Raw genomic sequence first — 24,206 nt, 5'->3', positions numbered from 1 at the left:
GTTAGCCCCAAAATGGAAAACAAGCGAGGTCCCAACCAAAGGAGATTGACAACTTAAAGAAGACTGAAAAACATTTAATGAATATATGAGAAATAACTGTGTACAGCTGAAAACGCTGGCAGCATTGAGATAAATTCGGCAGTGTAAACAAGTTTTGATGGATGCAATAATGGAATACTGAATAGTATAGTTTTTGTAAAATATGCAGGGATCTATGATATGTAAAATGAACCATGGAATGAGAAGAAGGGAAGTCATTGATATTTTAAGGAGGTTTAAATGAGTATTTTAAATTGTAAAACAGAAAATTTAATCAAAAACAGATAGATGATAGATAGATAGATGATAGATGATAGATTGATAGATAGATGATAGATAGATGATAGATGATAGATAGATAGATAGATGATAGATAGATAGATGATAGATAGATAGATAGATAGATGATAGATAGATAGATGATAGATAGATAGATAGATAGATAGATAGATAGATAGATGATAGATAGATAGATGATAGATTTGAAGATACTGCCTGCATGTATGATCTGGAGTTCATGATCTTCTAGAACAGCTGAAGCTGCAGGTATTTGTGCTACTGCGGCAAAGGAGCATCTCTCTTCCTTGCTTCTTCTTGCTTCTCTTCACTCCCAACTGGAGGGGTGTGCCTGTCTCGCTGATTCCTGTATGTAGAAAAGAAAACATTTAAATTTGCCTAAGGAAGAATAAGGGCAGTGATGTGTTGCATCTATATTCTGCCTTTCCATTTAAAAGACAGCAACTAAGCAGCGTCAATCTTGATGCTTACCTTTCTGCCTCCCCCACTTTGCTTGCCTTCTCCTGTTTGCCAAATCCCTTTGCCTGCAAGCTTGAGGGATGTCTCTTTATTTTGACTGATGTGTACAAAGTACGGTACAAAAGCAAAGAGCAGTCACTTTGCTGCCCCTGCCCTCAGCTGTAAGATTGCTCTGGGATTTGTCACTAATCTGTTTTCTATTATTTCCCTCCTCTCCGATATCCAAAATGCTCACTTAGTATACGTGGATCTAGGAATGACCACGATGTACTTAGAAATATATGCAGTTGATTTCAAATCAAGTTTAGAACTGCAGCCTGCATTGCTTTTCAGCTTGTTTGCAAGGACACTGCACGATAAACAAATCTGAGAATTCACAAGTGGTTTCTCAAACTTTGTAGAAGATGCTCCAACCTGTCTGAAAACAAATATTTCTTCTAGGATGTCTGCTTGCTGCTAAAAGATGTGGTTGATTCAAGGGTGACGCAGTACCTGAAAGGTCGCAAACGGCACGGACAGGCGAAGGAAACGGAACACACAAAAGTTAATCCTTTGTCTCTGAAAGGTAGGCGCTGCTTATAACAACAAACACAGTGCGATTTCCCCACAGTTGTTTTTTTGCTTAAGCTTTTGAGTGTTGAATTGTCTCATTACCTAGACGGCCATCAAATAGTCAGGCTGAACACCCTGGAAATAGCTGAGCGCCATTAGAAATTATTTTTCCTATGATAACGTTGGCTTGGAGAGGGATACAGTCATTGGGTCAAGCCAGCACAAGGCATTCTGTCCATTGGGGTACAATGGTCCAGAATTCAGAATTGACCCATAAGACAGTCTACCACCTGAAAAAACTGTTGGGGTGAATAGAAAGAAGAATTTCACTGGATGGCAGCAAATTAGCTAGTGACTGATAGGGCCGACTAGCAAAACTCCATGGCTCAGGCTGGTCTCTTGGTTTGCTTCGGCCTTAGGATGAAAACTGTCTCATATAGGGTGAACACAGCTTCATGGAACTAGAAGGACATGTGTTCTTTTTTGCTGGCTTGCTTCTTTAAAATAGCCACTAGGTTATATCATGAGTGAATAGTAGGGCATCTGGTGAACTGGATTTGCCCCACGAGCCTACTGCTATTCTAAAGCTTTTTTTTTTTTTTTTTTTTACTAGAAAAGCAAGAAATTGCATCTCTATGCTCTCCATCTCCTGTTTTGGGGCTCATGTTGCTTAGTCTTACAGTGGTGCCCCGCAAGACGAATGCCTCGCAAGACGGAAAACCCACAAGACGAAAGGGTTTTCCGTTTGCAGAGGTGCTTCGCAAGACGAATTTCCCTATGGGCTTGCTTCGCAAGACGAAAAATGACGAAAAAAATTGAATTTTTTTCCCGCTCCAAAACCCCTTATTTTGAATCGCTAAGCTGCTAAAAGCATTTTAGCAGCAAAACCGCTAACCTCCCAAGTGTTAAAAAGCCGTTTTTAGCCCTTTTTTAGCCAATAGCACTAATAGCGCTACTCCGTCAATGGGCTTGCTTCGCAAGACGAAAAAACCGCAAGACGAAAAGACCCGCGGAACGGATTCTTTTCGTCTTGCGAGGCACCACTGTATTTCTAAAAGCAGCATGGATATCCTTTCTCCATTTTCAGAAGTCTTTGTTCACCCCAAGTTTTTCTCCCTACGGCTACTGTGTCTGGAAGGGATAGTGTGAAAAGGATGTCCTGCAAAAGAAATGGTAAAATGAGTTTGGAGAATGTTTTGGTTTGATCATTTGGATAAGCTCTTAGGAGGTGGGACAGGAAAGCCCCCATCCCCACCCCTCCGGATTTCTTGTAGTACAGATAGCAAGAGAAGATCTGCCTAGTTTTCACAACGTTTTTACTTGCATTTGTGCATATCCATCCCATTCTCCTTTGCTCTGCCTTTCCCTCCCTCCGTTGCCTCTCCTGCTGTTGACATTTAAATTGTAAGTTCCTCGGGACAGACGACTGCCTTTCTTGTTTGTTGCTTTGTAAAATGCCACACACACTGATGGTTTTATGGAAATAAACAGTAATAAATGTATGTGCTGGGAGGAGTTGCCTGTGTGCCTGTTTTGACTGGATTATTACAGGCCTGGCTTCTTGGAAAGTGGGGCAACTAGTCTGTTTGCTTTCTCTTCCGCACTTTGTAGTCCTAATTCACACTAATAGCAGACAAGATGATAAACCTGTGTCTGGTCTAAACTGCTTCAGACCATGGTTGGGAGCTCATATGAATTGATCTGGCAAAATGAAAACCTCTACACACAAAAATTAGACAACTAGGTGCTGGGGGAAAGAGCTCTTGACTCACGTTCTCTGTGACATACTAGTTTCCTGCTTGGATGCTTTTGAATTAAGTTTTATGGAAATGTTTTCTCTTCAGCCATGTAAAGTCCCACCTGCAGCCTGAGGAAGTGCACTCTGCACCAGAGATTGCCAATTTCCCCCCCTACAAAGTAATAATCATAAATAAATAAGAATAAAAATGTGCACCCCACCACTGAGACCATTCCATCGTAACTATCCAACCTCACCAAATTTCTTGCGATGGTTTGACCCCTTTCCATTTTAACAGTACAAATTCTGTTTTTTTTAAGATTTTTTTTTATTTTAACAATCAGTAAACAAACAATACAAACAGACAAATACACACAAAAAGAATAAAAACAGCACATACAAACATTATAAAATACAAAATACAAGAAAAAATAAAGAAAAAAGTTAAAAACAATCATTGTGTCTTTACATTATTTAACATTAACCTGGGTCTGCGACTTCCCCAAACCTTCCCACTCTATATTCTAGATCTTATGATCTGACAGTAAATTCTTTCCCTCTAACATATCTTCGGTTCAAATTGACTTAATATCTTAACATAGTTACATTTCCATATGTCTTAAAACATTAATCTTTCTTAATCGTTAAATTTTTATACTAATATTCTTTTGAATTCAATCTGATGTCCTCACACGTTCTTTATCTTATAATGTTTCTGTAAACAGTCTTTAAACTTCCTCCAGTCTTCCTCCACTCTCTCTTCTCCCTGGTCTCTGATTCTGCCAGTCATTTCTGCTTGTTCCATATAGTCAATAACCTTCATCTTTAACAGTACAAATTCTGCAAACACCCTCCATATCTCCTCAAAATCATCTCTCCTACATATTCCCCATCTTACCTTAATGACACATTTTAATTTATCATTAATATCTCACACCTCTTTGTACCATTCTTCCATTTTATATTCTCTTGCCCCTTACACTCCCTAGCTACCCCAATTCGTGCAGCTGTCAATAATTTTGTGAGCGAGACCTTCATAGCCTGCAAACCTTCCACCCCATCATAAATTGATAACAGTGCTACCTCTGGACTTTCGGAAATTTAAATATTGAGAGAAAGTGCTATTGTGCCAGTCACAAAATGGCCCCCATGGGGCGCATGGCATGACACAAAACTGGAGACCATGGAAATCCATGCTATATCCTTCTGGTTCTTACTGCGGAGATCACACCATATTATTCTGCACATTCACTAGCTCCCTGATGTTGTTGTTGTCTAATAGCAGCAGGGAGCATTGTCCTGATCACACTGAGCTCAGTGGTGTAGCTTGGGTTGCCAGAGCCCGGGGCCATGCAGACGGGGTGGGAGGAAGGGAAATGGACAAAGTACACATGCACATTCAACTGTGTCACCAGGAGATCGCAGCCGTAGAGATAAAAAAGAAGAGTCATTCCGTTGTCTGGAGAGGTCACTTCCTGGTTTGCGTGGAGAAGCCTTTTTCAATGGAGCCCAGCGCTGGAAGCACGCAGCTATATTCAACACTGAGTGTTGAGATTTTGTGCCCTTTGTGTTGAATATATGCTGTATGGTAATTTATGGACCTAATAGGTATCTAAAGCCATTTGCACATGTTGCCATGCAACCAGTTCATGCAGAATGTAATAATAATAATAACAATAACAACAACAATAATAATAATTTATTATTTGTACCCCGCCCATCTGGCTGGGTTTCCCCAGCCACTCTGGGCGGCTTCCATAGAAACCAAAAATACACTAAAAATCACACATTAAAAACTTCCCTGAACAGGGCTGCCTTAAGATGTCTCCTGAATATCAGGTAGTTATTTATCGCTTTGACATCTGATGGGAGGGCGTTCCACAGGGCAGGCGCCACTACTGAGAAGGCCCTCTGCCTGGTTCCCTGTAGCTTTGCTTCTCACAATGAGGGAACCGCCAGAAGGCCCTCGGCGCTGGACCTCAGCGTCTGGGCAGAACGATGGGGGTGGAGACGCTCCTTCAGGTATACTGGGCCGAGGCTGCTTAGGGCTTTAAAGGTCAACACCAGCACTTTGAATTGTGCTCGGAAACATACTGGGAGCAAATGTAGGCACCCTATACATAGAAATGAGCAAACCAGTGATATTTTAGGGAGCAGGCTAGCAGGTGGGGCCCATTACTTACATAATAGGAGCCTACACAACCCAAAACACTGTTGCTGTATGTAGGTTTTATTTTATTTGTTTTTTATCTTATATTTTGGAAATGTACATCCAGGTTTTTTCCCCTTTAATTTTTTTTGGGGGCCCCCAAGAGTGTGGGGCCCTAAGCTATAGCTTGTTTAGCTTAATACGTAAATCCAGCACTGCTCATAACCCTTTGGTTCATCTCACTAGGTTTCCAGACAAATTGCTGACAGCAGATAGATGTGAGAATAGGAAAAAGAAGAGTTTGGACTTGATATCCCGCCTTTCACTCCCCTTAAGGAGTCTCAAAGTGGCTAACATTCTCCTTTCCCTTCCTCCCCCACAACAAACACTCTGGGGCTGAGAGACTTCAGAGAAGTGTGACTAGCCCAAGGTCACCCAGCAGATATATATGGAGGAGCGGAGACGCGAACCCGGTTCACCAGATTATGAGTCCACCGCTCTTAACTACTACACCATGCTGGCTCCTATACATCTATCCATTTTCACTCCCCAGCTACTTCTCAGGGCTATCTGCCACCAATTGCTCCGAGAGAAGGATTGCAGGAGAGGCAGGCAGGCAGGCAGGCTTCCCTATAAGAGGCATTGTTGTATTTTGATATCATTGATTGTGATTTTATATTTATATGAAGGAACATAATGAATTAACATAATCTCTGTTTCCCCTGCAGCTTCCCACCACCACCCAAAAATTGCTCCGAAAGTTCTTTGAACCCCAAAGGAAAGATTTGAAGCAGGGTGCTATTGATGGTCATTGACCGTTCTCATTAACCCCCCACCCCCACAAGTCTCAATGGGATTTCTCAAGTGTTTGACCTGCTCTGGAATTTTTTTACTGGGAGCAGCAGGCAAACTTTAAATGAAAGCTCTTTTCTGTAGCTTCGAGGCTTCGCTGTTGAAATATTGAGCGGAGAAAGATAATTAAGGGATTAGATATCATTAAACGTCCCGAAAATGCAGAGAGCTGGATATGCTAGTAGGGATGCTAAATATTTATGTGCCTACATGGGCTAACAAATGTTACGCTCTTAAAAGAAATTAGCCAGATTAGACAATCAAATCTTTTAGCACTCTTGCGAACTTCTGCTTCAACCAATTATCTCGTCTACTGTGTGTCACATTTTTTAATATATATATATACTTTAGATTTTAATGTATTTTTTCCAGATATGTGAGGTTTTCAGTCCCTGCAGCAAAGAAAAATGGCCTGTCTTAAAGCATAACTGAGAAGCAAAGAACAGAGTATTTCTAATCTAAAATGACTGGGCGGTAAAGTGGGGGGAAATACAGAGATTTTGGAACAGAGTAAACAATGGGAGCGACACGTACAGAAATGTTTTGGATCACTGTGGGCCTCCTAAGGCCTGTTTTGTGGTTTTAAAGAAGGCTTTGCTGAATTCAGTCGCAGAGCTCTTCAGCTGCCAGTTTTTGCTGGGAAGGGCACACCTGCCAGGCTATTCTGGATAACTCAGCAGCAAAAAAGGCATTTTCCCAGGCTCCCCAGGTGAACGGTCTTTAATAGCCGTGGGAGACAGCTTTACGCTGCTCTATCCTGTGCTGCAGATTCTTGCTGGCAGCCTCGTAGATGTCCAAGTCAACTTGTCAGGTACTGCCTTAGTTAGCTTTCCGGAGGAGGCTGCAGGTGACCTGGCAAGTTCAGGGACTTGCAAAGCAAACCAAGGAGGCTGAAATACCACTTCCTTCAAAATGCTATAATTAGGGGCAAAACAACACTACTTGCAGCACCAAGCTTAGTCCATCAGGCTGTGGTTTCTGTGGTTAACTCCAAAATCTCCCCCCCCCCCCTCACTCTCTCTCGCACACACACATTTTTATTAAATTTTCTTCTTTACAAGTTAAAAGGTTGCTTAACAACCTTAAACTATCAATGACTTCCCTTCTTCTCTTTCCATGGTTCATTTTGCATAACATAAATCCCTGCATATTTTACATAAACTAAACCATTCATTATTCCATTATTACATCCATCAAAACTTATTTACACTGTTGAATTTATCTTAAAGCTGCCAACTTTACACAATTTCCCCCATATATTCAATAAACATTTCCCAATCTTCTTTAAATGTATGTTCTTCTTGTTCTCTTATTCTATGTGTTAGGTCCACAAGCTGCGCGTACTCCATCGATTTAAGTTGCCATTCTTCTTTGGTTGGGACCTCACTCATTTTTCATTTGGGTGCTAACAAAACACGGGCCGCAGTAGTGGCATACGTAAATAACCTTTTTTGACACCTGGGAATTTCCATCTGAATTATCCCCAACAAAAACGTCTCTGGGGTTGTTGTTTTTAAAGGTGCTTTTAAATTTTTTTTCAATTCATTATGAATTATTTCCCACTACTCTTTTATCCTTTTACAGGTCCACCACATATGAAAGAACGTCCCCTCAACCTCATTGCATCTCCAGCACTTATCTGATGTTTAGAGATCCAGTTTTCCGTTCTACTTACATGTAGTTGTTTAGAGTCCAATTGTCCACAGGAAAAAGTCAACGCTTTCCTGTAACAGCAATGCGGCTTCACTCCTTGAAAAAAGTGGTCGATTCGAAGCACCGCACCGCTCACCCCACGTCGCTCCGGATCCCCGAAACCAGGTTTCCCCGCGAGTAGGGGAGGCGCAAAAGGTGCCAGCCAAATCCCAGGTCCACAGGCTTCTCCCGCCTGTGGTTTTTAATGGGTCTCCACCTCGCCGTGGTGGTCCAGACCCTGATTTTCACGGAGCGGATTCCTCCAGATTAGAGGAAATCCGCCATTGCCGGAGGCGCTAACCCAGAAGTCCTGATTCAGTCTTCTACATCTTAGCAAGCTTAATCAGAGTTAAATACCACCTGTAAAGCATTTTCAGGTAGTTCTCCTTCAAGGAATGACATGCTGTAAACTTCATCTGAAGTTAACTCAAAAATCTCAACAAGACCTCTGCTGCTGGAGGCTTGCCTCCTCCAAGCTTAATTTCTTTGCAAATAGTGGTGTTTCAAATAGCACATTTCATTGACTGCTTTTTTGGCTGCGTGGAACAAATACAGGGAACTGGATGCAGCAGACAGGCAGATTCTTAATTGCCCCACCCACTCTGGGCATGTTTTGTCTGCCAGTCACCTGATGCTGGGTGATTGGCACCTGTCAGTATTCCAAGGAGGCCACAGTAACTGCCAATCAGCGGGCCGTTGGTTGTAGGGTGTCCATTTGGAGGAAGCGGTTTGGATTCATACTGCTTCTTCGAAATGGAAAAAGTGAGCCCTGCTCGATAGTAGTTGATGGGGAGCTTCCTGTTTCTGCTATTCCCAATGAGGCTTCTGGTCAGAGATCCCTACTTGCAGAGGAACAAACAGTCGTTTGCTTTAAGCTTCCAATTTATTTCTTCGCAGCTCTTCTATCGTACCTGCCCCTCAACCGAGGACATCAGGTGAGGGAGGCAGGCAGGTGTGGCTCATAATAATATGAGCCAGGATAATAATTATGAGCCAGGATGGGCAAGGATCAAGGAGACAGGTGGTTGGTTTCATTCGTCCAAGCAGCCTGTCCACATCCGCGGAGGTAACAGATTGGAATTGATCCCATGCAACTTGACTAGACAGGACACTAGCACTCTCCTGCCTTGACCCTGCTCCCACGGTGGAGTCTCCCTCTTTCCGAATCTGAGCAACTTTATCTGCAAAAAACTTGGCAAGATCATTACAGGAGATCTTGCGGTCCTTACAGGGCCCCAATGACGATGGTGGGTCTGCTAAATTGTGAACCGCCTGAAAGAGTCCCTTGCTGCTGTTTTCTGCAGATGCAATAGAGGCGGTGAAGATGATCCTCTTCGCCGTTGCTATCGCCACTTGGTAGGCTGATTCAGAAAGAGTTTTCTGGCGCTTCAGCCACCTCAGTGATTGTTTCATTGCCCTTAAAGGTAAAAGGACCCCTGACCATTTGTCCAGTCGTGGCCGACTCTGGGGTTGCGGCGCTCATCTCGCTTTATTGGTCGAGGGAGCCAGCGTACAGCTTCCCGGGTCATGTGGCCAGCATGACTAAGCCGCTTCTGGTGAACCAGAGCAGTGCACGGAAACACCGTTTACCTTCCCGCCGGAGCAGTACCTATTTATCTACTTGCACTTTGACATGCTTTCGAACTGCTAGGTTGGCAGGAGCAGGGACCAAGCAACGGGAGCTCACCCCTTCTCGGGGATTCGAACCACCGACCTTCTGATCGGCAAGCCCAAGAGGCTCTGTGGTTTAACCCACAGCGCCACCCGCATCCTTTCATTGCCCTTAGCCCTGGTGAAAACCATGGGGCTGTCCAGATTCTATTCAATCAGAGAGGGCACTTCAGACCCAGACAGTCGATAGCCCTGGTTAACTCCGCGTTCCAGTGGGCCACCAGGGAATCAGCTGAAAGGCCATCAACATGAGATAAAACATCCCCTACTACTCTCTGGAAACCATTTATGTCCATCCAAATCGGTCCCACTTTCCTGCAGAGTGGAAGTGTAGCTTGTTGGGGTGGCCTTGCGAGCCAAATTGTGACTTATTTCCAACTTGTTAATATAAGCATTTGCAGTAGGCCGGAAAGCCCACGGGCAGGTGCCTGAGATGAGATGGCCCCTAAAAGCTTATTCTACAATAAGTGATTAATCTTCAAGGAGTCACAAGAATTTTTGTTGTGGCGGCTGCCGTGGGCTAACCTGGCTAACCCTCAGGAATTTATTCTTTTTTCGAAATGAAAATGTTGCTGCCGCCTAAATAGAAACAGCTATTATTAAAACAAACGAAAAGAAAATGTTGGCGCTGTCAGTTCGCATTTAGGGTCTTTTGCATTCAACACACTAAAGACATAGGATGCGGCTGTTGATCAGCTCCTCTAATTTTTCTAATCTCTAACCACAGGGGTGTGAACAGAGTGACGAAGGCTTTTGTCTGTAGTTGTCATATCAAAGGCACTTTTCCAAGTGAAATTGGTATCATTTGAATGAGTTCCAACTCCCAGCGGAAACGATTTTTTCCTCCTCGTAGATCACACACTTTTTCTCTCAAGCCTGCATGCCGCGATGAGGAACTCGGCTTTAGGGAAACTTTGAATTTCTGTGGAGGTGTTTAAGCCTCCTAAAATAATGTCAGGATCCAGTCTTGGCTTATTGGCTCTCATCCACTACGTTGCTGCTTCCAGGCACAGATCCATGACATGCGCAGCCTCTCCTGACTCAGATGTTACAGAGAAATAGACCTGGGTGTCATCCACATACTGATGACACTTTGCTCCAACTCTCCTAATAGCCGTTCTCAGCAGTTGCATATAAATATTAAATTGCATTGGCAACAGGATAGGGCCCTTCAATGCTCTAGTTGCCAGGGAGCCACACCATGCTATTTTCTGGAACCATCCTTGCATGTAAATTCTCTCCCCTCCCCCCCAAAAAAATGTTTTATAGATTTTCATACAATTTAACAAATTCAATTAAGTTTCAGTACAATCTTTCCTTAATATTTTGACTTCCCATCTTTACTCCCATGATGTTTCTGTTCAAATCCTTTATCTACTGCCTTAAATGTTATGAGGTAGTCTATTCAAAAAGGGCCTTTTATCTGATACAATTAGTTATAGTTCAGTTAGTTTGCTACCTGTAATTAGCAAATTATATGCAAAGCATCTTTACAGTAAGCTTGTTGATTGGATAACTGATGAAGCTGTTTTTGCCGAAGAGCAAACTGGGTTTAGACAAGGCAGATCCAGTGTAGACCATTGCTTTATACCAGCCCATTTTATAGATAACCAGGTGGTGTGCTATACGCAGCTTTCATTGATTTGAAATCTGCATTTGATTCCATCTCTTGAGTAAGACTGTGGGATAAGTTGGACTCTTCAAGTATAGATAAAAGATTATTGTTCTTGATTAAATGACTGTATAAAAACACTGGAGGAGACTCTTGAGAGTCCCATGGACTGCAAGAAGATCAAACCTATCCATTCTTAAGGAAATCAGACCTGAGTGCTCACTGGAAGGACAGATCCTGAAGCTGAGGTTCCAATACTTTGGCCACCTCATGAGAAGAGAAGACTCCCTGGAAAAGACCTTGATGTTGGGAAAGATGGAGGACACAAGGAGAAGGGGATGACAGAGGATGAAATGGTTGGACAGAGTTCTTGAAGCTACCAGCATGAGTTTGACAAAACTGCGGGAGGCAGTGGAAGACAGGAGTGCCTGGTGTGCTCTGGTCCATGGGGTCACGAAGAGTCAGACACGACTAAACAACAACAACATAAAAACACTATGCTGAAAGTTTGTTGCTGTACAAATGGGCAGCTCACAGAATCCGTACCAGCCACAAATGGAGTTAAGCAAGGTTGTATCCTAGCTCCCGCATCGTTTAATTTATATATAACATGCATCCTACATTGCATTCCTTTATCATCCTCATTTCTTTGCTTATATTTCAAGTCTTTGCCTGGAATTTCATCTGATCATAGTATTTTCTCAGATAGCCTGAAAAATGTTCCAGGCATTCCCCCCCCCCCCAAGCATTTTGTCTTTTGGGGTCTCTATTTTTTGCTGTTGAGTTTCACCGTGTCCACATACAGTGAGGTAAAAAAGTATTTGATCCGCTGCTAACTTTGCCCGTTTGCCCACTGACGAAGAAATGACCAGTCCATAATTTTAATGGCAGGTTTATTGTAGCTGTGAGAGACAGAATAACAACAGGACAACCCCCAGAAACCCAGAAGACAAAAGTCAGAGATTGATGTGCATTATAATGAGTGAAATAAGTATTTGATCCTTTTGCAAAAGATGACTTAGTACTTGGTGGCAAAACCCTTGGTGGCAATTACAGAGGTCAGATGCTTCTTGTAGGTGACCACCAGGTTTTCAGAAATCTCAGGTAGTATTTTGTCCCACTCTTCTTTGCAAATCCTCTCCAAATTAGTAAGATTTCAAGCTACATTTCTTCATGTGTAAAACTGAACTGCTGCAATACAAAATCTCTGATCCCTAAGCTTTTGAAATGGTGCAGGGGAATATTGTGAGCAATGGTATCCATAGCTGCTGAGACAGCCAGCCAGATTAACAGGCTCTCAGTCGCCCATCTCTCTCCTGGACCAGGTCATCAGCACGACAAATGGCCGATTCGGCCCCCAAACCTGACCTCCCTAGACAAAGGTGACTTTTGGACCCAATGTATTAGTGAGGTCACACGCAGAGCGGCAGTAAAACACCGCTCCGCAGGAACAGTTAAATATGAGTCAGTGTGTCATGGAGCTAAACACTAGAGATCCATGGGATATCTTTAATTACTACTTGTTCCTAATAGCAGGTAAATCATGAATTAAGATGGCTCCATGCAGGTAAACTGCTAATTATTGCATTTTAAAGAGTAGTGTGGAAAGACATACAGTTCCTTCTTTCACCCTTGCGGTTTGGGCAAGTCTTTAAATAAATGCAACAGCCTGGTTTGCATGTAAGGTAAAAAGGTAAAGGACCACTGGACAGTTAAGTCCAGTCAAAGGTGACTGGGGTTGCGGCGCTCACCTCACTTTCAGGCCAAGGGAGCCGGCGTTTGTCTGAAGACAGCTTTCTGGGTCATGTGGCCAGCATGACTAAACTGCTTCTGGTGCAACGGGACGTCATGACGGAAGCCAGAGCGCATGGAAGTGCTGTTTACCTTCCTGCCATAGCGGTACCTACTTATCTACTTGCACTGGTGTGCTTTCAAACTGTTAGGTTGGCAGGAGCTGGGACAGAGCAACGGGAGCTCACTCCGTCGCACGGATTCAAACAGCCAGCCTTCTGATCGGCAAGCCCAAGAGGCTCAGTGGTTTAGACCACAGCGCCACCTGTGTCCAACAACTGGCAGTTTTTTCCATTGCTGCTTCCATTGCCAAGCCGAGCCATCGTGGCTAGTAGCCACCAGTCTTGTCCTCTGTGAAGTTGCCTGTTCCTCTTTTAAAGCCATCAAAGTCATTGGCCGTTGCAGCCGGCTGTGAAAGGGAGTTCCCTAGTTTAACCAGGAACTGCATGAAGAACTTCTGGTGCACAATGAGAAACCCACCAGCACATCGCTCCTTCCCCTGTTCCTGCTGGGCTTCTAGGAACTCAGCCATAGTTTACAACCCCTACCCAAAAAAGCCATGAGGGGTAATCTGCAAACAGACGTTACAGCTTGTAGTTTGTTTACAACAGCATTTCTCGATTAAGGTTCCCAGCTGTTGTTGACTAAAACTCCCATCATCCCTAGTAAGGAGGACCTGTGGTCAGGGATGATGGGAGTTGTAGTCCAACAACAGCCAGGGACCCAAGTTTGAGAAACACTAGTTTAGAGGATGACAAACCACAAGACCAGGTTCAGATGTACAGTGGTACCTCGGGTTACATTCAGGTTACAGACTGTGCTAACCCAGAAATAGTACCTCGGGTTAAGAACTTTGCTTCAGGATGAGAACAGAAATCGTGCTCCGGCGGTACGGCGGCAGCGGGAGGCCCCATTAGCTAAAGTGGTGCTTCAGGTTAAGAACAGTTTCAGGTTAAGTACGGACCTCCGGAACGAATTAAGTACTTAACCCGAGATACCACTGTAATGCCAAGGCTTGGCTCCTAGTATAGCACAGGAGGAGGAGGAGCAAAACACCACAATTTTCAGCAGTTATTTTCTTATCATTGCATTTATTAGAGATAAACTAGGAGCTTTGGAATGACCTTATAAGGAAGGTAGATTTAGAGGTGTGGGAGAAGGAGACAACAGGGCAGATAGATAGTCAAAGCTGGGGGGAAATATGGGAGAAACATACCTTGGAAATGTTAAAGAGATCTTCTTATATGCCATGGTTGCAGCAAGAGTTCTCGTTGCGGCAAATTGGAAAAGTGACAAAGTCCCGTCAAGATTAGAATGGATTCAAAAATTGGCTGAATATGCAGAATTAGATAGGATGTCAAAAAAAATAAAAAAAATAAACCAAAACAGGTATTTATCTCAAAATGGGAAGCTTTTAAAATATATTTGAAAAATAACAATTGTAGTCTAAGGTCATTTGCAGCGTTCGAATAATTTCAGTGGCAGTAGTAAGAGTGATGTAAAACCTATTAATGGATAAAGGGTTATTAAACTTGAACAAAACTAGTTATGCAATGGCAGTGAACAAATGATACAGAATCTGTAATAAGGAATAGACGGGAAGTCTGGTCGATAGAAAAAGACCACTTTTATTTTATGATTTGAAGGCTAATAGTTGATGTATTAATTCCGTTCTTTTTTGTTTGGCGGTGATAGAAATTTGCTTTCTTTTTCTGTTTGGTGTGTTAAAGTGAATGATAACAATCAAATCTGAAAAAAGGAAAAAAAGAAAGAAAATGTTGTCCATAAGAATAAAAGAAAATTATTATAAATTCATGGTATTTAACACCAGTCAGATTAAATCAAATAAACAATGAATATTCAGTGTTATGTTGAAGGGGATGCCAGGAAACCGGGAATTATGTTCACATGTGGTGGGGGTGTAAATATGTACATTCTTTTGGCAAAGGGTGTTTAAGGAGATAACAGAAATCACTGCGTTAAAGCTGACTGAAAGCCCAGAGGTAGCATTATTATTAATTTACGATGGGGTAGAAGGTTCACAGGCTGGGAAGGATTTGCTCACAAATTTTTTGACCGCTGCACAAATTATTATAGCTAGGAAGTGTAAGGGGCAAGCAGAATATAAAATGGAAGAGTGGTATAAAAAGGTGTGGGATATAGCTATTAATGGTAAATTAACGGCTACTAAGGTAAGATGGGGAATATGCAGGTGAGATGATATTGGGGAGATATGGGGGGGTGTTTGTAGAATTTGTACTGTTAAAACGGAAAGGGGTCAAACCATCACAAGAGGCATTGAAATTTTGGGAGGTTGGATAGTTACAATGGAATGGTCTCAGTGGCGGGGTGCACATTTTTATTCTTATTTATGTATGATTATTGCTTTGTCGAAATAAATATTTTTATGAAAAAAATAAAAAAATAAGGTGGGTAGTGTAATGATTCTAGGGGTTGCTCGTGCGTAAGTTGCCTTTACTCCTGGCTAGGTTGCATGGTTGAACCCTTTCTGTCAAGGCAGCCTCAAGTTCCGTGGCTGCCTCAGTCACTGGCAGAATCCGTCAGTGGGCGTTTCTTAAACCGCTTCCAACATAGAAGCTGTTTGACGCCCAGTCTCCTCCCCCGTTGCCTGCGCGAAAGTTTCCTGCGCAAGGTGGGTGTGGGCAACGGAGCACTCGTACCCTCTCCGCTGGTCTCCTGCGAAGAGTCCTGGAGCCACCTCTCCGATTCCTCTATCTCCTCCCCTTTCCCACTGGTGTTACGCTGATTACCTTCCCCAGCGGATGGGCTATCCCTCCTTCTACTAGGACCCTCTCCACCATCGTCCGGGAGCCTCCTCTCCGCCTCCCGCTCCGATGGCAGTTCCCTGACAGGTAGATTTATAGCAAGTGTCATACCTTGGGTTACAGACGCTTCGGGTTGCGTTTTTTTGGGTTGCGGACCGCCGAAACCCGGAAGTACCAGAATGAGTTACTTCCGGGTTTCGGCGGTCGCGCATGTGCAGAAGCGCTAAATCACGCTTTGCGCATGCACAGGAGCAATGAATCACAGGTGCAGGTTGTGAACGCTGCGGGTTGCGAGTGTTGCAGGTTGTGAACGTGCATCCTGCACAGATCATGTTCGCAACCTGAGCGTCCACTGTACTTACTTTTCAATACAGTTGAAAAATATGAATATAGTGGTACCTCGGGTTACAGATGCTTCAGGTTACAGACACTTCAGGTTACAAACTCCGCTAACCCAGAAATAGTACCTCGGGTTAAGAACTTTGCTTCAGGATGAGAACAGTAATCGGGTGGCGGCAGCAGGAGGCCCCATTAGCTAATGTGGTGCTTCAGGTTAAGAACAGTTTCAGGTTAAGAACGGACCTCCAGAACAAATTAAGTTCTTAACCCAAGGTACCACTGTAGTGTAATACTATAAAGCCCATTCAAGCAGCATTTACTACGTGTCATTTACCTTGTTCAGATTAAACTGTTTGCAAAAGAATTAAGGCCATGGAAGCCATTGCATTTTATCCAGGGATGTAGTATATACTGTGCAGGAAGGAATGCAATTTATAGCTGGTTCTTGAGCATTTGCCGCAACAATTGCATCTGCACTCAAACCTTGTTCTGCATCCGCCTCTGCTTCGGCAAACGTCCGCAGCAAACCTAGAACTACCAGAACAGGTTACTTCTGGGTTCGCCGCTCACACATGTGCAGAAGCACTAAATTGTGCCGCACGCAGACATGATGCTTTGACGTGCGTCATTTTCGCTTTGCGGACGGGCTTCTGGAAAAGATCCCGTCTGCAAAACAAGGTTTGACTGTACTTTGCAAACAAACATTTGAGCCTCCCCAAGCATCTTGAGACCAGAGAGGAAAAATTATCAGTGGGGGAAATACAATAGTACAGTGGTACCTCGGGTTAAGAACTTAATTCGTTTCGGAGATCCGTTCTTAACCTGAAACTGTTCTTAACCTGAAGCACCACTTTAGCTATTGGGGCCTCCTGCTGCCGCTGCGCCACCACTGCACGATTTCTGTTCTCATCCTGAAGCAAATTTCTTAACCCGAGGTAATATTTCTGTGTTAGCGGAGTCTGTAACCTGAAGCATATGTAACCTGAAGTGTATGTAACCCGAGGTACCACTTATGGAGAAGTGGCTATCCCTTTGTCCAAGCCATCCTCAGAAGCCGCAAGGGACATTGCAGTTTGAGGAAAGAAGCAGACAGATTCACTGCTTTTTGGCTTACTTTAAAGCCGTACAGCAAAACATACATTTTTGTTTTGTTTTCAGTTCAGGATTGTTTGGTAGCTAGGATTAAGTTGCAGTCTACTTTGTGGATTTCTGTTCGCTAGATTTTTGTAGAGGCATATTCTGATAACATGTGCTACTTGTGTGAAAGCAGCACGGATCAATAAGCCTGCCCTGGTGATTTGTGCTTATATTGTGATGGCCATTGGCTATAAACAATTTTTTAAAATCTATTGATTGCTGTCCTCGTTTTTGTTTTTTATGTTGCAGCTGGCGACTTTCACATCTCAGCCTACTTTGTCAAAAGATGGACGAATCTCCGATGTATTATGGGTCGGAAGCATGGCGGTAAGCTGTTTGTTTAACACTTTGGAGAAAGCGAGTGATGGCAGGAGAGGTTTATTTACAGAATGGCCAGACTTGCAAATGTATTATGAGGCAGTCTGTTTGTGTTGGTTAAAAGAATGGATTACACTGGAGAATGCAGGCATCCTGAACTTAGAAGGCCATGATTTCAAATTTGGCTGGCATGCATGTCTTTGGTATGGGAAGGAATTTTTTTTTTAAAGTTTTATGAACCATATTCTTAGGAAGAATCTGTATAGAGTTTGGGAGAAATATAAAAATCTGCTGGAAAGGAAAACACCTTTATGGCTATCTCCTATCAAGGCTATTACTATTAAGAGAGTTAATATCGATAGACAGTGGGCAACTTACAGGGAATTGCTGTACTTTACAGGGAGGGGGACCCAAACTGAAATCAATGGAAAATGTAAGGAGCCATGTTACAGATTGGTTACAATACCATCAGTTACATGAAATGTTTAAATTAGATGGGGGGGGGGGAGATTTTTCGGAGCAAAGCTTATAGTTTGAAAAAGAACTTCTACAAAACAAAGAAAATGGCCCCAGGCTCAGTGGTGTTCTGGATTGGAACAGAAAGAAAAAAAATATGGAGTGGAATGATCCCTTCCACTGCCCTCTCCCTTTTGCCTGCTTGAACTAGTGATGTTTTCTCTGGTTGTGTTGACCATGTCAGGGTGTATACATGTGGCACACACATACATACCCCCCCACACAATTGAGTGCCACACAATCCCATGTTTATGTACACCAGTGTGGGGTGGAAGGAGGATGCTACCAAGTGCACATGCCATTCTTTTGTGCGAGAAGAATGGAGACAACACATCGCAGCTGCCGGAAGCACAACAGCAAGCACTGATGGGCTGATGATCCATTTCGGCCGCACCCTGAACCACAGTCTTTCTTTCAGCTGCTAGGGAAGCCCGTCTGCTGAATCGGGGCCAAATATTTGTGTTAGGATCTGGCTGTCGTCCTCTCGTTCTGTACTGCTAACTAACTTCTTAATCTTTTTAAAGTTTGCTTTTAACTCGGGTCAGGGTAATTGGCTGGGCCGCACACCACATTTCTGCGAGGACAAGACTCAGCGTTCTCTTCCCCGAGTCTCCAGGTTGTGAATCAGTGGAGTTTGCTCTGTGAGTCAGGCCTATTGTCAAAGGGTGGTACAAGCCCATGCAAGGAAGGACTGTTGCCCAGCCTGCTTCTAGAAAACCGATTCTAGGTGATGTCATTGGACCTGGTCTCTCTTCATGTTTCCTCAAGCCAAGGAGCAAATAGGAGGATATGACATCAAATCTTACGCTGCCAGAAATAACATCACTCTCAGGACTTTTAAGAGTTAGGCTGAAATCCCTGCTTGAATCATGTTCGTCTTTAAATTAATGCTACATTTTTTTAAACACTGGATGTTTACTCTTATAGCAGAGCTTAGTTTTTTAAAAAAACAAATGCATCAGTCTAGTTCTTCGCTTTTGGGGCATGTGGGGGGGGGGGGAGAGAGAAGAATTCAATTAAGTTTCAGTACAATCTTTCCTTAACATTTTGACTTCCCATCCTTACTTCCATGATGTTTCTGTTCAAATCCTTTATCTACTGCAGGCATCCCCAAACTCGGTCCTCCAGATGTTTTGGGACTACAATTCCCATCATCCCTGACCACTGGTCCTGTTAGCTAGGGATGATGGGAGTTGTAGTCCCAAAACATTGGAGGGCCAAGTTTGGGGGTGCCTGATCTACTGCCTTAAATGTAATCCTTTTTTTTCTATAACATGCATCCTACATGATATTCCTTTATGATTTGCATTCCTTTGCTTATATCTCAAGTCCTGCCTGCAATTTCATTTGACTATAATATTTTCTCAGATGGTATGAAAAGGGTTTCCACTCTTCCACAGGCATTTCGTCTTTTGGCTCTCATATTTTCGCCGTCAATTTCACCATCCCCACATAGTCTTAATAGTTTTAAAGTCCACTCCTCTTTTGTTGAAACTTCTTCTTTCTATTTCTGTGCCTGCAAAATTCTGGCTGCGGTAGTAGTGTGCATAAACAATTTAACCAATTTTTTTTTGTTCAGGCTTTTTTTGAGATGACTATTTTAAACATCTTCTACAACTCATTATGTATCATTTCCCAAAAGCCTGTGACTTTTTTTTTTTTTTTACAAGTTCACCACGTATGAGTGAATGGCAATTTCAGAGGTGCTGTTTCTCTCAGGACTACAGAGAGAGAGAGAGAGAGAGAGAGAGAGAGAGAGAGAGAGAGAGACTCCATCCCCATAGCTACTATTTGAATAACAAAAAAGGGTGTTGTTGTTGTTTAGTCGTTTAGTCATGTCCGACTCTTCGTGACCCCATGGACCAGAACACGCCAGGCACTCCTGTCTTCCACTGCCTCCCGCAGTTTGATCAAACTCATGCTGGTAGCTTCGAGAACACTGTCCAACCATCTCGTCCTCTGTCGTCCGCTTCTCCTTGTGCCCTCCATCTTTCCCAGCATCAGGGTCTTTTCCAGGGAGTCTTCTCGTCTCATGAGGTGTCCAAAATATTGGAGTCTCAGCTTCAGGATCTGTCCTTCCAGTGAGCACTCAGGGCTGATTTCCTTAAGAATGGATAGGTTTGATCAAAAAAGGGTACATTCATTCTATTCTCACAATGCCACAACTAGCTTGGCTCACGGAATCTAGTTTCCATGCCATGTGTTATGATATGGGTTAAGAAATGATTGAGAATTGGAAAGAAGAAGAAATCCCTACTAGAGAGGAATGGCGAATCAAGGTATTGGACTACGCCGAAATGGCAAAATTGACCAGGAAGCTCAGGAACCAAGAAGACAAAAACATGAATAAAGAATGGGAAAATTTTATATTTAGGAGGCCATTGTAAGCAGTTGAAAACATTAGCAGGATTTTTAATAACACTTGTAATGTAGCAAATAATATGGTGAGGTATAAAATATGGATTATGAAATAATATGCAGTTGAAAAAGTTGATAACAGGAGTCATGGAGGGAAGTCTCGAGATTCAGAGAAATCTCTAAATATGGATATGTATTTGGTGTTGTTATAACTCTACACTTGTAAAATAAATTTTAAAAATAGTCTGAAAGTCAAAGGCAAAGCTGTGTCATTAAAACATATTTTGGTAAAGAAAAAAGAAAACAGCAGATTTATGACAACATGATGCACTGTCTCTACCCACATGAATATCATTAGTGTCATACTCTATCTTCTCATCTTGTGACAGAAAGAAAAAGAAAAGAAAACCTAATTCAGACTTTTTCTTTTTTTGCTTCTGTGCTGCATGATGTGTAGATCTTTAAATCCCAATAAAACATATTCCCAAAAAGGAAAAAAGAAAAAGAAATAATTGGGCAAGGTGCAAAGAAATAGAAGTGTAATATTTTATTTTCTGTCCTCTGTGTGTGGCAAAATCTTGTGGTTTGGGGTTTTTTTTTTGGGGGGGGGTTCTTCAGTTCTAGCGATTGACTTCAGCATATTTCCATGAGGCTTATGCAGTTTGGGTGCTCTTGTCTGTCAAGAGAAGTAAGTAATGCCATTAGCATAGATGCCAGTTGAAAAAAGTGCTGCGTGTTTAAAATCTTAAGGGATGAGGCAGCTTAGAGAGGGGCGTCTAAGCTTGTTAGTATGTGTGTATTTGAGGGATACACACAACATCCCTGTGCTTCCTTCTTTTGCAGAGTTGCGAGTGTTTCCTGACCGATTTGTGGTTTGTGTCACAAGACTTGACTCCAGTCCACCTCCTCAGGTCAGTGAGAGTGTGGCACCGGGACGCACTGAAGGGTATTAAGAAACAGCACATTTTGCCATGCGCTGGTTAGAAACGTGGGTGGTTTTTATATTGGCCTTTCACAGATTCTTGGCACGTGCTGGAGATGGAAAATGTTACAAAAATACTTAGGCCAAGTAGTTTAAAACTTGGAGTCAAGAAAATGTTCTCTGGGATCACAAGCTACACACCCAAGCAGGGGAAATGATGAGAACTTCTGGGAAGCGGACCACTTCTGCAAAGCAGGGTCGTTCCTTAGGGTGCAGAATAAAGCGACTTTATAAGCTTATTTTTTTAATTGCAACCTTGTTTTTAAAAAATATTTTAAATGCTTTAATTTCGAGTGCTTCTGCAATCCATACTAAGCAGCTAGGGATTATTGCAGAATTAATTATTTGCCACATTGCAATATGATACACATCTCCCGCAGTAACGTCCAGAGCGAAATAGAGTCGTCCATTCTTCAAATTTTGTAATGCTAAAAGAAAATGTGGATAAGAAGGCCTAGTTTACAGGGGGCAGGGTTAGACGTTCATACATTGTGAAAAATATGCATTTAAATGCTATTTTTGCGTTAAAAAACAACAGCCCGCAGATGAATAGGGGGAATGGATGATCACAAGTGAAACTAACAGTGACTGCTTGATTGATCCATCCATCCCCAACTTTAGCTGAAGTTAAGGTAACATCAATTTAGTAATTAGAAGTATGTTTTGTGATTCTGAAAAAAAAAATCAAAAGTATATGTAAAATGTCTTGGGTATATGTTGTTGTTTAGTCGTGTCCGACTCTTCGTGACCCCATGGACCAGACCACGCCAGGCACTCCTGTCTTCCACTACCTCCCGCAGTTTGGTCAAACTCATGTTTCTAGCTTCGAGAACACTGTCCAACCATCTCATCCTCTGTCGTCCCCTTCTCCTTGTGCCCTTTCCCAACATCAGGGTCTTTTCCAGGGAGTCTTCTCTTCTCATGAGGTGGCCAAAGTATTGGAGTCTCAGCTTCAGGATCTGTCCTTCCAGTGAGCACTCAGGGCTGATCTCCTTCAGAATGGATAGGTTTGATCTTCTTGCAGTCCATGGGACTCTCAAGGGTCTCCTCCAGCATTGTGTGTGCGTGTGTGTGTGTGTGTGTGGCGACGGTCACACTATTGGAGACTGCTAACAGTAACCAGTCTCTTTTTAATGAATTGGGCAATGGGCATTGGTTCTTGGCACTATTGGCAGGCAGCAAAGCCTGGCACGAGAGAAATGAAAAGTGCTTCTGGGACTAGTTTTGTTTTGTTGTAACCCTCAACATCATAAAGCGTTTCAGAACAGAATTTTTTTTTTCTGGGTGTGTTTTAAAAAATAACCATTCTTTGTGAGCCATGTCCAAATCAAACAGGGAGGGAGTTGATTTAACACTATTTTTTAGGTTGGCTGGCCCAAAATGAGTGCATACAGGTTCCACCACTTCTGACCACTTTAGGAAGCATCAGTAGGAAGCCTTGGATTCAGAGGGCAATTTCACACTTAGACCTTTCCAACACATCTTTCATGGGAGCACAGCGGAAAGGAATTTGTCAAATGGGATGCATGTATGCTCAACCATTTTGGAGTTGCCTCCTTATTTCAACTTCCAACTTCCATTCATTTAATTCAGTGTTTCTACAGCCGTTGAGAATCTGCCTTATTTTTGCACATTTCATTGTTGGATGGTCTGCAGATGAAATGATATTTGCACATAACATTATTGGACAATCTTCTGATGAAATAATTTTGTACTGTGATTTGAAGCTCCCGGACACTGATGTCTTCTTGGCTGTGAATGAACAAATATACAGTGGTACCTCTGGTTATGAACTTAATTCTTTCCAGAGGTCTGTTTTTAACCTGAAACCGTTCTTAACCTGAGGTACCACTTTAGCTAATGGGGCCTCCCACTGCCGCCGTGCTGCTTCTGCGCGATTTCTGTTCTCATCCTGAAGTAAATTTCTTAACCCAAGGTACTATTTCTGGGTTAGAGGAATCTGTAACCTGAAGTGTTTGTAACCCGAGGTGTTTGTAACCCAAGGTACCACTGTATAGACAGCTGTTCGAGGTTCTTTCAGAAGTCATTTTTGTCTGTTGTCATTTGAGATGCTTTTTAAGAGAAACACACACACACACGGAAAGAGCATAGCACAGTTTCCATTAAAAAGTATGGGTCAGTTGGAAGGTCTCTTGAACTACAAGGATGGTGGATAGACCTCTCCCTGCCCCACCAGATTTTTTGGATAGCGCTGCTCCCAGCTTCTTAGGTGGTCTCTTATACATTGTTTAGACTGCTTTAGAATGCCCTGTGTAGGAGAAAGGTTTGATTATACATTTGTGTACATCTGAAATACGTCTGGTGTTCTATTCTTAAATACGTGGCTTAAATAATAATATTTCCCCACTGATAATGCCTTATGCCGCTGATGGTGGCAAGATTCATATTAAACTGTCATCTTGCCAAATAGATGGTGCCTCCTGTTCTTGAATATATTGTTTGCTAGGGTGACTGGGGCAACCCAGCCAGATAGGCAGGCTATAAATAATAAAATTATTATTATTATTTAAAAACCAGGTGAAGCTAGCTTGATCTTGGGGGGCGGGGAGTCTAAGGACATCTTTACGCCAGTGTTTCACATTGAATGCCAACATCAAACACTAACTGAAAGCATGACAGATGAATGGCGATACCAAGATAGACTGCTATGATGTCATCCACGTTATCAGAAACAAGCATTGCCTTTTTAAAGGATGCCGTTCCTTACTGCAACACCTTTAATGCAGCTTTTACATTTTCCCAGGATGGAAACATATTGGTTTTTCATTGTCGCTTAGCAGATGCTGAGCATCTGCTTGGAACAGGCAGGTGTTGGTTCTTAGTGGTCCTGAGCTGGCCCCTGCGTGGATTCTGAGCTGACTCCTCTATTCAGGGCAGATTAAGGACCAGTATATCCA

At 42.8% G+C, this 24,206-nt stretch overlaps 1 protein-coding gene across 1 annotated transcript in view; it reads left to right on the top strand.

Annotated features, from left to right (window-relative positions):
• Window positions 1-24,206, top strand: part of SLX4IP (SLX4 interacting protein) — a 95,785-nt gene that overhangs the window by 54,313 nt on the left and 17,266 nt on the right. The window contains 3 exon segments of the mRNA XM_083432018.1: window positions 1,237-1,360; window positions 17,364-17,441; window positions 21,150-21,217. Of these exon segments, the coding sequence (XP_083288144.1) occupies window positions 1,237-1,360; window positions 17,364-17,441; window positions 21,150-21,217 (270 nt within the window).

Source organism: Podarcis tiliguerta (genome assembly GCF_965153285.1).
Source record: "Podarcis tiliguerta genome assembly, chromosome: 3".
Classification (NCBI taxonomy): domain Eukaryota; kingdom Metazoa; phylum Chordata; class Lepidosauria; order Squamata; family Lacertidae; genus Podarcis; species Podarcis tiliguerta.
Note: the sequence above shows the minus strand (reverse complement) of the source record. Positions and strands in the feature narration are given on the sequence as shown.